General features: G+C 41.1%; 2 protein-coding genes across 3 annotated transcripts; one reads left to right on the top strand and one right to left on the bottom strand.

Moving 5' to 3' along the window:
• Positions 1-716: 716 nt before the first annotated feature.
• On the top strand, positions 717-10,098 carry heca (hdc homolog, cell cycle regulator). 2 transcript variants are annotated; one of them, XM_054762466.1, is made up of 5 exons: positions 717-1,162; positions 3,461-4,460; positions 5,352-5,518; positions 9,197-9,351; positions 9,436-10,098. In XM_054762466.1, the coding sequence occupies exons 1-5, from the start codon at positions 1,012-1,014 to the stop codon at positions 9,598-9,600; spliced, it is 1,638 nt and encodes a 545-aa protein (XP_054618441.1). In that variant the 5' UTR covers positions 717-1,011; the 3' UTR covers positions 9,601-10,098. The 2 variants fall into 2 exon arrangements, with proteins under 2 accessions (XP_054618441.1, XP_054618442.1); XM_054762467.1 differs by lacking the exon at positions 717-1,162 and adding an exon at positions 1,177-1,345.
• On the bottom strand, positions 8,350-12,055 carry mtif3 (mitochondrial translational initiation factor 3). Its single transcript, XM_054762468.1, has 4 exons — positions 11,938-12,055; positions 11,006-11,468; positions 10,702-10,853; positions 8,350-10,634 (listed from the first exon to the last, which is right to left on the bottom strand). The coding sequence occupies exons 2-4, from the start codon at positions 11,463-11,465 to the stop codon at positions 10,401-10,403; spliced, it is 846 nt and encodes a 281-aa protein (XP_054618443.1). The 5' UTR covers positions 11,466-11,468; positions 11,938-12,055; the 3' UTR covers positions 8,350-10,400.
• Positions 12,056-12,253: the final 198 nt, after the last annotated feature.

Below are 12,253 nucleotides of genomic sequence, written 5' to 3'. Positions count from 1 at the left end.
CCCGAGTAATGTACTGTAATGATGTCTACTGTATCAGAGAATGTCTTGATTTTTCTATGCTGTCCCTGCAGGATTACCTATAGAGGGTTTTTTTCTGTGGCAAAATGTATGTAATAAATATAAAACCAACTAAATTTAAAAAGTGAAATAATGAAATTATTGGTTTAAATGTGTTAAATGTTAATATAGTCATTATTCCGTTGACCCTCTATATATTTATTTTACAGTGAATTTATATATTCCATTACCTTTTTAATAATTTACTGTCCTTTATATTTGATTAATTAATTGATTAAACAAATATTATGTTAAAAGTCAAAGTCGTTAAATAACTAAACAAGAAATTAAGTAAATACAAATACTAGTAAATACATCTAAATATTAGTCATTAAATAATCAAAAGGGGGATGAAATATATAAATTGGCCATGAACTAAATTGTAAGACAGTCATGTTTTTGTATTATTATGATAATGTAACAAAAGTATTGCTACTTAAATCAAATGTATTAATCTATTTACAATTTTTTAAATGAAAGTTGACATTATTGTGTCGTAGTTGTTCGTACTTAATCGTTTCAGAAACACACTGCCAGTGAAGTACACGGACGCTGTTGTTTCTGACTGGCGTTTCAAAGGCGATGAAATTTAAGCAGGTTTCCCAGGGCATTTGAACGCAGCACGACTCGCCGTCGGCCAATGCCGGGGGTCCTGTGACGTCACGGGGTTGGGAGAAGACGACAGAGCAGGAATGAAAACAAGAGAGGGACACGCCTTCTCTCCTAAAGGTTATAGCAGCTTAATAAGTACTGCTGTCAGAGCTGCACAACCGTGGGCCTATCGTGCACAGAGAGACTAAATAACAACAACTAGAACAACAACAACACGCCTGTGATTCACAGAAACATCGAGATTAGCATTGCAGAAATGGAGTCCACAGAAATGTCCGACTACGTTGTCAGCAGTCGTTGGTGATAAGCAGTCGAAAATAACACTCGAATCGTGTCACAAAAATGCCCAACCAGAAGAGCAACAAGGGGAAGAAGAGCAAACGCACAAACAGTAGCGGAGATGAGCAGGAAAATGGAGCCTGTGCGGCCGCAATAGGAGGCGCGGCCGCGGCTGCTGCTGCTGCTGCTGCACCCGGGAACGAGCGTTCGAGTGGTAAGAGAGGAAACAGGACACAGATGTACAAGTTTGGTGATGCTGCCTCCCTTGCTCTGCCTGTGCCACAGTGGGACATTCTTTGACATGCCTGCACACAGCGATGTTGCAAACGGCTGTGCTCCTGCTAGGCTTTCTGGCTGCACCGGAACGAGCCATGCAAAACTTCCATTCGAAATGATGGTATTTTAATAATTTTGCAGATTATCATGCAAATGTAGGCTCCGCTACGCGATGGCAATTGGAGGCCTGGTGTGAAATGTACTTTTATTTCGTTCGTATTCAATTACTTGGAATTTATTTGCCTTCTTTTAACCAAACATTGTGGCAGATGTGGTCCTTTTCTATTGCTTGATTATCGAAAAGGAAATCTACTGTTGCCGTTTTCTTAATATATTGGCCATGATGGTTTGATATACTGCCCTGGAACAAGAAATATCTAAAATTGACAAAAATATGAACCGAGTTTGGAATGAAGATTTACTACCATAGATGGAACTGATGTCTCCTTATGTTATTGTGTGGATTGAAGTGACAAGTCTGCCCACGCACTCTTCGCCCTTCAGTACTCATATGCACCTCTTTCCTTTGTCATAGTCATGCAATGCATTAGTCCTCCTTATTACATACTAATAACTTCATGCAAATGTATTTATAATCTGTTCATCATGCTTAATGTACTCTTACACTCAAATCAGTCTTCACTATACATCAGGAGTCTTCATAGTGATGCTCAATCAATTAAGCTGAAGGTAAACATAATTGAAGTGAGATCTTAGCGGGTTTAACACATTGTTTTTCCTTATTTTTCTCAACCTGCAGCGCCTCCCTTGAATGATTCAGGCACCTCAGCTCACACTTTGAAAACCCTTGCTACAGTATGTACTTGTACTACTGTGTATACTATTAGATATATACAGTGGATTTGTACGCCCCAGTTTTCATACGATTTAGTTTTCAACAAAAGGTATTGTCAAAAATATGTCTCGGTTTTCATTCGGCTAAACTACGATTGACAAACTAGTCCACGGAATCGAGTGCCCAAACAATCAGCCACGCATTGGTGACCCGGTCTTTGCGACTGTGGTCCTTTTAGAGCTGGGACACGTGTCCCAGCTCTAAAAGGGCCTCGGTCCATAGTACTATGGACAGATTCCGGCCAGGGAACCGTTTACTCATATTAATTATGTGTGTGTGTGGTTTATTTGGTCATAGAGTACACACAGAACGATGAACAACACTGTATCGGACCCCTTCCTTCCACTCTTCAAGCACTGTCATTCAAGTGCACTGTGCATTTTTGAGTGTGTGTCAGGTCAGTGTGTGTACTGATGATTGTACTTGCTCTGAATTATTCTCTATAAAATGTGTTTTGTGTTAACATTTTTGGGTGTCTGGAACAGGAACGGATTAATGACGAAATCGAAGTTCCACTGTAGTTCCCTCATACTGCATGCCAAAGATGACAAACATTGATGTTGAAAATACGGACGTAACTGAAAAATAAATATGTATGTCCTATAAACCACAAACCAATACACAAATCTCATCTATGTGTACCCATTGTGTGCATATAAAAGATTAAATTTAATTAATTCAGTTCAATCAAGTTAAATTAGTAACTTGAGCACCTGGTTGAGGAGCTTCCCTCCAGAACAAAGACAGCGTTCCCATGTTTGCTTGGTGTTTCGCAAACAGACTTGAGTGTTGGCACCGCTTCAGTGGAGCTGTTCACAGTCTTGGCTTACTTGGTCTGTTTATTGAAAAAAATTCTTGTTATGTTCTAGAAATCATTCGCTATGTCTTGTAATTGAGATTCTTAATGAAGGGATTTGGGTGTTCTGTAAAAGCAGGATTTAATTTGCATGTGTTAGGATTTGTGATTTGACAGAAGCATATGGCATATTAGTGGGAACTGTCACGTTAGATCAAGAACGTCTCCATTTGTAGTCCCAAACCAGCCCTAATTTCATTGTTGTTTGTCTCCAGCGGGTGTAAAATTTGCAACCTTCTGCTCCAAAGCCCGTATCCTGCTACTATGAAAAATGTATCTGAGGTTATTATGTAGCCAGTTGGTACTGGGCCGCTCCGAGCACCCAACTTCGGGGTAATTCTGTGTGGAGTTTGCATGTGTGGATTTTCTCCAGGGACTCTGTTTTCTCCCACAACAACAGATGGTCACAGGATCAGGATATGGTTCTTGGGCAGCCACTGCTCCTCAGAGATGGTCTCAATACAGATAATTGTCACTGTCTGTATCTTCTACATTCTGATCTTTCCTTGTCTTTGGTTATTCAGAAATCCAGTGTGCGACCCCTCTGGGCTGCAGCTTGGGCCGTGCCATTGACCTGGAGAAGGATGACTACCAGCGGGTGCTCTGCAACAATGAGCTGTGTCCTTACGGCAACTGGATGCATCTGCAGTGTTTCTATGAGTGGGAGAGTTCCATTCTGGTGCAGTTCAACTGCATTGGCCGCGCACGCTCATGGAATGAGAAACAGTGCCGGCAGAACATGTGGACCAAGAAGGGATACGACCTGGCTTTCAGATTCTGTTCCTGCCGTTGCGGCCAGGGTCACCTGAAGAAAGACACCGACTGGTATCAGGTGAAACGCATGCAGGACGAGAGAAAGAAGAAGCCATCTGAGAGGAGCACTGGTCGGACGGGGGCCAGTGGAGGAGCTTCCGGGTCTGGGGACGGGTTGTTTGAGGAGCCGAGGAAAAGTAAGCCAGTGGTGGGATCAGGTAAAACAGCACACAGAGCCTCGAGTCAGGAGCTACCAAGAAGACAATCAGTGGAGCGCCAGAACTCTGTTGAGAGAGGAGCAGCAGGGGGACTTTTTCCTTTGGGGCCTCCTCACAAGTCTCCATGTGACTCCCCAGGACAATCTCCTCCATCAGGTTTCTCCTTCTCGCCAACCTCCGTACTCGGACCTGGTGGAGGTGGGGCAGCTTTCCGGGGCTCCCGTCAATTAGGAGAGTTTCTCAAATCCGCAGTCCACATGGACACGCAGCGCAAGCACCTTTTAGTCGGGGGAGCCCTGAGCAGAGGCTCTGGTGGTATTCCTCAGCTTGACCCCGCCGCAGTGCTACCCCTGCCCATGGCCTTCACCCTCCCGCTTCATCACCGGCTCGCCTCGGGTAGTGTGGGTGACGGCGCTCTTCCTCAGCCCATGCAGTTCCTAAGGAGGCTGGACCTCTCGGAACTTCTCACTCACGTCCCTCGCCATAAACTGAACACCTACCATGTTCGCATGGAGGACGATGCCCAGGCAGGCCAGGGAGAAGAACTACGCAGGTAGGACATTGGCCAAGTCATAGAATGGCTGTAATTTGATCACTCCACGCCAGTTCGTAGTCATATAAAGTCCGTAAAGTCAAACCCCATTGCACGCTGTCATTCACGAATACATTGGCATGCATAACAAAGACGTTTTATTTAATTAATGCCATCAATCCTTGGTAAAGTAATAAATGACAGACACCGCCTTGCACATTGGAATGACCCAGTTGATCGGTTAGCTCAAGGGTTTTCAAAGTGTGAGGTGGACTTCCCGTGGGAGGCGCCAGATGACCCATTGGAGGAGGCTCACTGCGCCATACATTGAAAAACCCTGGGTTAGCTGGTTGGCCTTGTTGCTACCATTAATCGCCCAGGTTGACATCTGTTGGTGTGAAAGCCAGTACAGTTGAACAATGCTTCATAATTATGTACATATCCAAAAGAATCAATCAAGGGTTTGGATTGACCCAAGTTCCCTCAGGATCTTAAGCATACCTGGCATGCCAAGAACATTTTGGACACTTGAGAGCCCCCGACTTCAACCCTATCAAACACCTTTTGGAATGAACAGGCTAAGATCAGTCACCTCTGACATCACAAATTATTATTCTTGATGAATGGACAAAAAATCCCTCAAACACAATCCAACATCTTGTCGAAAAAAGTCTCACAAAGCCTTTAGAGACGGTAATGGATACTATTTTTATTCCATTGCAAATGTTAGGACGAATTTCAGCATATACACCGTGTTACTGTTTCACACACAGATAGCACGTGTTTTTCTTCCGAGACACGACGAGTAAGTCAAACAGGAAGTATGGTGTCTGGTTTAGAGAATGACCACAAAAAGGAAGTCGCCTAAAAGTTGAGAATCAGTTGTGAAACGTGCTCACTATTGTCTTGTAGGTTCATCCTGTCCACCCTCAGTGCGAGCCAGAGGAACGTGGTCAACTGTGCGCTGTGCCACCGGGCGCTGCCAGTGTTTGAACAATTCCCGCTCGTGGACGGCACGATGTTCCTCAGCCCCTCACGCCACGATGAGATTGAGTATGATGTTCCATGCCACCTGCAAGGTCAGACCCGGTTCATTGCATCATGTGGGATTCTTTGATTTCATTTGCACATTGCCAAACACTGATAATAACAACATACCTTATAAGGGACATGCTCCAGAAAAATAAAGGAAAATGAAAGCAAATAAGGGGAATTCTGATCTTTCACAAGAATCTATTATTATTGTTCGAAACTACATTTTTTCAATTACAGAAGCAGCAACTAATTACGGCATTTAAAGCCAGTGAAGGATTATAATATGCCATACACCAGGGATGTCCAAAGGGCTGAGGTTTTTTTTTAGTAGAATTTAACAAGAAAACTAAAAAAAAGACCACACACAGCAACAATGGACAAATCAGCAGTAATTTTACATGCATGTAGTTAAAATATGGAGAAAAAAGTTGTAATTTATCAACAAAAAGTCATAATTATACGAAAAGAACATTGTAATATTATGAAGAAAAAAAATGTAATATTAGTAGCATAAAGTTGAAATATTTACAAAAAAATATATTTTAAAGTAATATAGTGAGAAGTTATAATTTTTGTAAAATTAGGTCACAGAAAAAAGTTATGCCTCGAGAATAAAGTCAAAATATTATGGGAATAAACTGATAATTACAGGATCAAAATGTTCAAGAAGAAAGTTGAAATTGCTGGAAACGTTTTTAAAAATTGTAGTAATGGAAAAAGGGCTGTAATTTCACAAGAATTAAGTCGAAATATTAAGACGAATAGTCGTATTCTAACGAGAAAAAAAGAAACTTTACATGTCATTTTAGTGGTATTGTGTTGAGATGTTAAAGAAAATGAGTTTTTTCTTTTAAAAGTCACAATATTATAAGAAACAAACAAAACAAAACGAAGTTGCGATTTTTTATTAATCAGGTTGGGGAAAAAGTAACAATATTATGAGAATAAAATAAAAATATTTTGGGAATGAAGCCATATTACAAAAAGAAAATGTACAAATATTATATAAGAAACAACAGCAAAAATGGGGAAAAGGAGCAAAGACCAAAGTACATACTAATAATAGGCTTTTTCACCCATAATCACAAAGCTGAGATGCTTTTTCTTGAAATATATATAGCTTCTTAGCATATCTATATGTGTTGCTTTACAAAATATCAAAGTGGCCCTTTCATCCTTTCATATTTCAGTATGCGGCCCTCCCTGGAAAAGGTTTTGACACCCCTGCCGTATACATACGAGTCAAAAGTTTGGAGACGCTTGCTCATGCTGTTGAATGAGAAGGTGCTTCCAGACTTTTGACCGGTAGTGTATCAAATCAAACCCAATTTGTTTTGTATAGCACCTTAAAACACCCCAATAGTGCCCTAGCTGCTTCACAAGAATAACAACAGCTTTCAAAAATAATAACAGGGTAAGATCAAATAAAATATAAGAACAACTAAAACGAAAATAGATGCACATGTCCAGAATCACATCTAAAATTCCTGCATTGATCAAGTGTCAATGACTGAATGAATTTGTTTTTAAATGAGATTTAGAAACTCAGTCTAGAATGCTTGTATAGAGGATAGAACAATAATTGAGCCTCCAGCTAATGAACGCATGAATTGCTCTGAATACGATTACAAATAAGATAAGTCTGTTAAATGAGATTTAAAAGCTGATAGCTCCGTGATAGACCGTAGTGCAGGCGGAAGGGAGTTCCAAAGCTTGAGGGCAAAGGCAGTAAAAGAGCGATTCCACCCTCATTTTTTTTCTAGCTCATCCTCAGGACTTCCAGAGTTGTGTGCTCAGACAAGCGCAGAGCCCTGGATTGGTTACAGACAGTTAAAAGTTCAGCCAAAAATGCTGGAGGAAGACCATTAATGGCCTTGAACACAAACAGGAGGACTTTAAGATGTATTCTTAAGTGTATGTGGAGCCATTGTAGAGAAAAGAGAACCGGAGTGGGCGTGATATGGGCGTGATTTGGACCATTAGTGACAAGGCGAGCAGCTGCATTTTGCACCAACTGGAGCCTGCGGAGGAGGGAAATGATTTACTCCCTTATAGAAGACATTAAAATAATCGAGCCTCGAGCTAATGAACGCAAGAATTGCTTTGAATATGACTGCAAATAAGATAATTATGTTAATTAAACATATGTAATCATTATTGTTCTTTATTACTTGTTGTAGTAGGAGTCCTCAAATGACAGAAGCCACACACAAAAATGCAATGTGATGTAAGGTTTAATCATAAAAACCAAATATAATGCAAGTAGATGACACTCTGTAAACCTCCTGCAGACTAAAAATGCACACACAGTCATTAGATGTAAAAATTACGCTATATACTGCACAGCCCATTATCACTTCTTTTTTTTTTGCACAGTCCAGCCTTCATTGCGAATTAGCCCTACTCTTGCATATGCTACTTTGATGTGTTGGCCCACACCCTTTGATATGTACGATGCCTAATATGCATAATAAGCATGAAAGGATCATTAATTAAGCTTTGCATCCTTTCTGTCCGCTTTTCTGGAGAGAAATGGTTTCACTGGGCTCTGACGTTAAAAGTGGTTCGTGATTGGGATGTGGTTTGACAGCATGGGTGTTATTTAAGGAAGCATAAATATTTTATGAAATTAAATCGGTGAAAGATGAAGAATCATACAGGCACCGGCCAGGAAAACCCCTCATTTTGCATCATTACTAAAACACATCTCTATGCCATAATGTACACACAGTATAGTACAGCATGTTGAGTAATTTCCAGTGGATAGTAAAACTACTACTTTCTATAGTGTTGTTCCTTGAGAGCATATACAGTGTCTGCTTTTTGTGGGGGTTAAATCCCAGGACCACCAACAAATGGCAGAAAAATGCAAGTAATTGATATGATAGATACTTTATCTCCAAGAGAAAGTCACATTTTCTGCAGCTCTGCAAAAGCGTCATACTAAATATAATCACTTAAAAATAAAACAAACAAGGCAAGATAGGAGAGATAAGAAAAATACAGAACAGATCACTTCAAATTCAATAACACATAAGTCCAGTCGTGTGTGTTTTTATCGCCCATTAAAAGTTTTTGACACGCGGCTCACTCTCCCGCTTCCAAAACCACTTAGCTTGACATTGATGTTCTCCTGCGATTTCAGATCAACATTTGCGATAAAAGTGATAAAAATGTAATCATTAAATTCAGATACAGATCACCCCCCTTCTCTCTTCAATCGCCATTGTTCACTCGCCACACAATCCAGTTTTAAGGCCTCACACACTTATTAAACACATTTACTGTACAGTAGAAATGAATGATAATGAAAGATGACTGATGAACAGATTGGGAGTCACGTTGCAGGCAGTCACAGCACACAACTGTGATGCGTTCAAGGACCGAAATCGTTCAAGGACCGAAATCTCAACGCATGATGAAAAAAACATCAGCTAAGCATAAAGACATAAACATGTAAAAACAGTGGCCTTTCTAACAGCGGAACATGTATGTTGTACATTGTGACTGTATTATCACAAATGTATACGTTATCACTGACTTCTGCTGAATGAGATGTGTATGTGGGGAAAAAAATGTTGCCATAAAGCCGCAAATCCTCTGCGCTGTAATAAAAACGATTGCCTGAAATGTGAGGGGTGTTGTCTGGTAAACATCCAACATCTAACTCACTTACCGGTGCTTTTATGTAGCAACTAATCATCTGTCTTCATCTCTAACAGGCAGGTTAATGCACCTGTATGCCATATGTGTGGATTGTCTAGAAGGTGTCCACAAGATCGTGTGCATCAAGTGCAAGTCCCGCTGGGACGGGAGCTGGCACCAACTAGGCACCATGTACACCTACGACATCCTGGCTGCTTCACCTTGTTGCCAGGTAGAGTAGAAGTGACAAAAATGATGATAGCTCGAGCATCAAGGTAAAGCATTATCTGACCTGCATCCCTCTGTGTGCCACCAGGCTCGTCTAAACTGTAAACACTGCGGGAAGCCAGTGGTGGATGTCCGTGTGGGGATGCAGTATTTCTCCGAGTACAGCAACGTCCAGCAATGCCCTCACTGCGGCAACCTGGACTATCATTTTGTTAAACCCTTCTCCTCCTACAAAGTACTTGAGGCTTATTGACAAATGTTGTTCATGCATGCTAGTTAAAGCTGCTTATCGTTTTTTTTTTTGTTTTTTTTTAGGAAAGTTTATATTTTCAGGAGGTGAGGAGGGGTTGGATGTCTTAGGTTCTTATTTGTTTGGTTTACTTTTGAAATGTACAGACAGAGCATGTACAAGTTCCAAGACTTTGTGTCTAATGTTGAAAGCGCTAGACAGGTGTTGGTAAAGTGTGGGAGTGACTCTTTGATGGAAACACGTTGATCTGTGACACGTGAATGTATCTGTAAGACAAATTAGATCTTTATTTTTACCAAAAACAATATCATTGTTGAATAAAGGCGAGATACATGGCAGTGTGAATATTTATTCTCTGATCAAGTACCCCATGACCAGTGATGTGTGGTCAGGGGAAAAAATAATGATAACACAAAATAAATATTATTTGTCTATTGAACTGTGTTATAAATGTATTTTTCAGTAATTGTTAACATTTTTTTTTTTTTTTTACATGAAGTTGTATGACATCCCCAACAGCAGTGTACTACATCAACGGTGAAAGTGCAGTTTTCCATTGAGTGGGGTTATTGAGGACGTGTTCTCCATATCTTGTGATGTGCTCGGCATTTATCATCAATGCTGCATTGTTCCAGAGAGAGGACTTGCACATACCAGTGATATTGCCACTGAGGTAAAGGAGTAACTCTACCTACCACGTCAAACTTGACTCTGCTGATCCTCTTCAATGCTGCCGCATGACATCTCTATCATGCAAACACAAAATGTACTTGCAAAGAAGTTTTATTTTTAGTTCTCACATCTCACTGTTGCAGAGACTCCTCTTTTGTAACTGGAGGTGATGTTTCATCCTTGGCAGCCTGTGGGCTATCAGACTGCGGCAGCGAAGTCCGATCTCTTTGGTTTTTGGACAGTTCCTTTGCTGAAGGTGGCCGGAGGACACACGTGGCAGCTTGACCGTCGCGTATGACTTTTGGCTTGGAAACAAATCCCACCATCACCTCCATTTGTTCCACGATCTGCTGAAGATTTTCATCCTGTGGAAAATAAGATTTGCCATTGAAGACAGCTGGAGGGAAAAACATTTGGACCTCTATTCCTTACCAGGTTGTTCGTGGGTGTGTTGCGTCCCGCGCGTAGTGTTATCTTAACATGGTGCTTCTTCTCCAACCAGCTCTCCACTTGCTTCAGTTTGATTGTCAAGTCATGAGAAGCGATGCCAGATGAGAAGGTGAGCTCTTTGACCTGCACTGGAGCTGGACAGACAATACCACCAGAACGGCTTTATATGTTACATTTTATTTAAGTTATTATACATGTTTTTCATTGTCAAGAATTCAATTCATTAGCAAACGGATGCTTTTAAATAATTTCTGTAATGTAGCTGAATGAGTATGGCTCATTGTACCTGCTTTGGCTTTCTGTTTCTCCCACATCTTCATCTGCTCTTCGTGGATCTGTCTGCCGCTCATCAGACGATAGACCGGAGGGTCCTGATGTTCACCAAGGAGCACAAGTTTGAGTCCTTTCTCATCCATTCGTCGCAGCACTTCCCCACGGTGCATGATGCCTAAGTTTTCTCCAGCCTCACTGATCACTCGGATCTCTGGATGAGGGATCTTACGGCCAACACTGGAGATTGTGGTCCGGGCCCGAGGATCCTGCTTTTTTTTCTTCTTGGGTGCAGGATTCGGATGTGTATCATCCGCTTGTGTGCCCAAGGAAGACCATCCCCGAGCGCTGGCAAAGATGCATGTGTTTTCGCTCTTGATGAGAGTCCGTGCTGTTGCCGACCAGTACCCGAGAGTGCCACCGTACACAGTTTTGACTGCATGACAGAGTACCAGTCTCACACAACCTGCAGCCATATTCTAAAAAAACAGCAAACATACTTTGAATTAAAGTCTTCAAAACATACAGCTTTTCATATCTTTGTTACTAGTTGAGGCAGACCTGACGGATTGTCACATCACTGAAATCAACAGCATAACCTTGCAAATTGATTATAACAACATCGAGCACCCCTACAAATAAAAACGAGACCAGCCTCTATTCAAAGTTTGTCAGGTTTAACGTTACTTTCCAAATTTTTACAGTGCGACGTCAAATCAATACAAAAGCTGTTTTCTAAAGCAAATATAGTTTTAGTACATCTACATTTGTTTCGTATTTTGGAAAGATGCACACGTTTCTACAGACGACTGTCCCATCACTCTCACCGGCGTGTGGCGCCGAGTTGCTAACAGTAAAAACATTATCATTCAACAATCATTTAGTCACCAATGCTTTGCTGCACAGATGCAAACATCACAACTTTTCATTTCTGCAGTATTTACTCACTATGGCTCAACACCTTTAGCTCATGCTGTCTGAAGGGCGACCGACGAGTCTTCTTCCGCAATGTTCTTCTTCGTTGAATTAGTTCTCTTCTTTTGGTTTAATGGCGGGTTGCAACCATGACTTTAAAGGTGCATACCGCCACCAACTGTACCAGAGTTTGTAACATGGGCCATGTACAGTATGTTATTTTATAATAATTCAGATAATGAGGAAATTACGTATACTACTCATAATAATACTATAATAACAGTTGAACTTGTTACGAGTACATAAACCTTATTTACAATGTTGCCACCTACAGGTCACAAGAGGAAGC

This window comes from Dunckerocampus dactyliophorus, chromosome 19, assembly GCF_027744805.1.
Source record: "Dunckerocampus dactyliophorus isolate RoL2022-P2 chromosome 19, RoL_Ddac_1.1, whole genome shotgun sequence".
In the NCBI taxonomy this organism is placed as follows: domain Eukaryota; kingdom Metazoa; phylum Chordata; class Actinopteri; order Syngnathiformes; family Syngnathidae; genus Dunckerocampus; species Dunckerocampus dactyliophorus.
The sequence above is the reverse complement of the archived record's forward strand: the minus strand, read 5'-3'. Positions and strand labels throughout refer to the sequence as shown.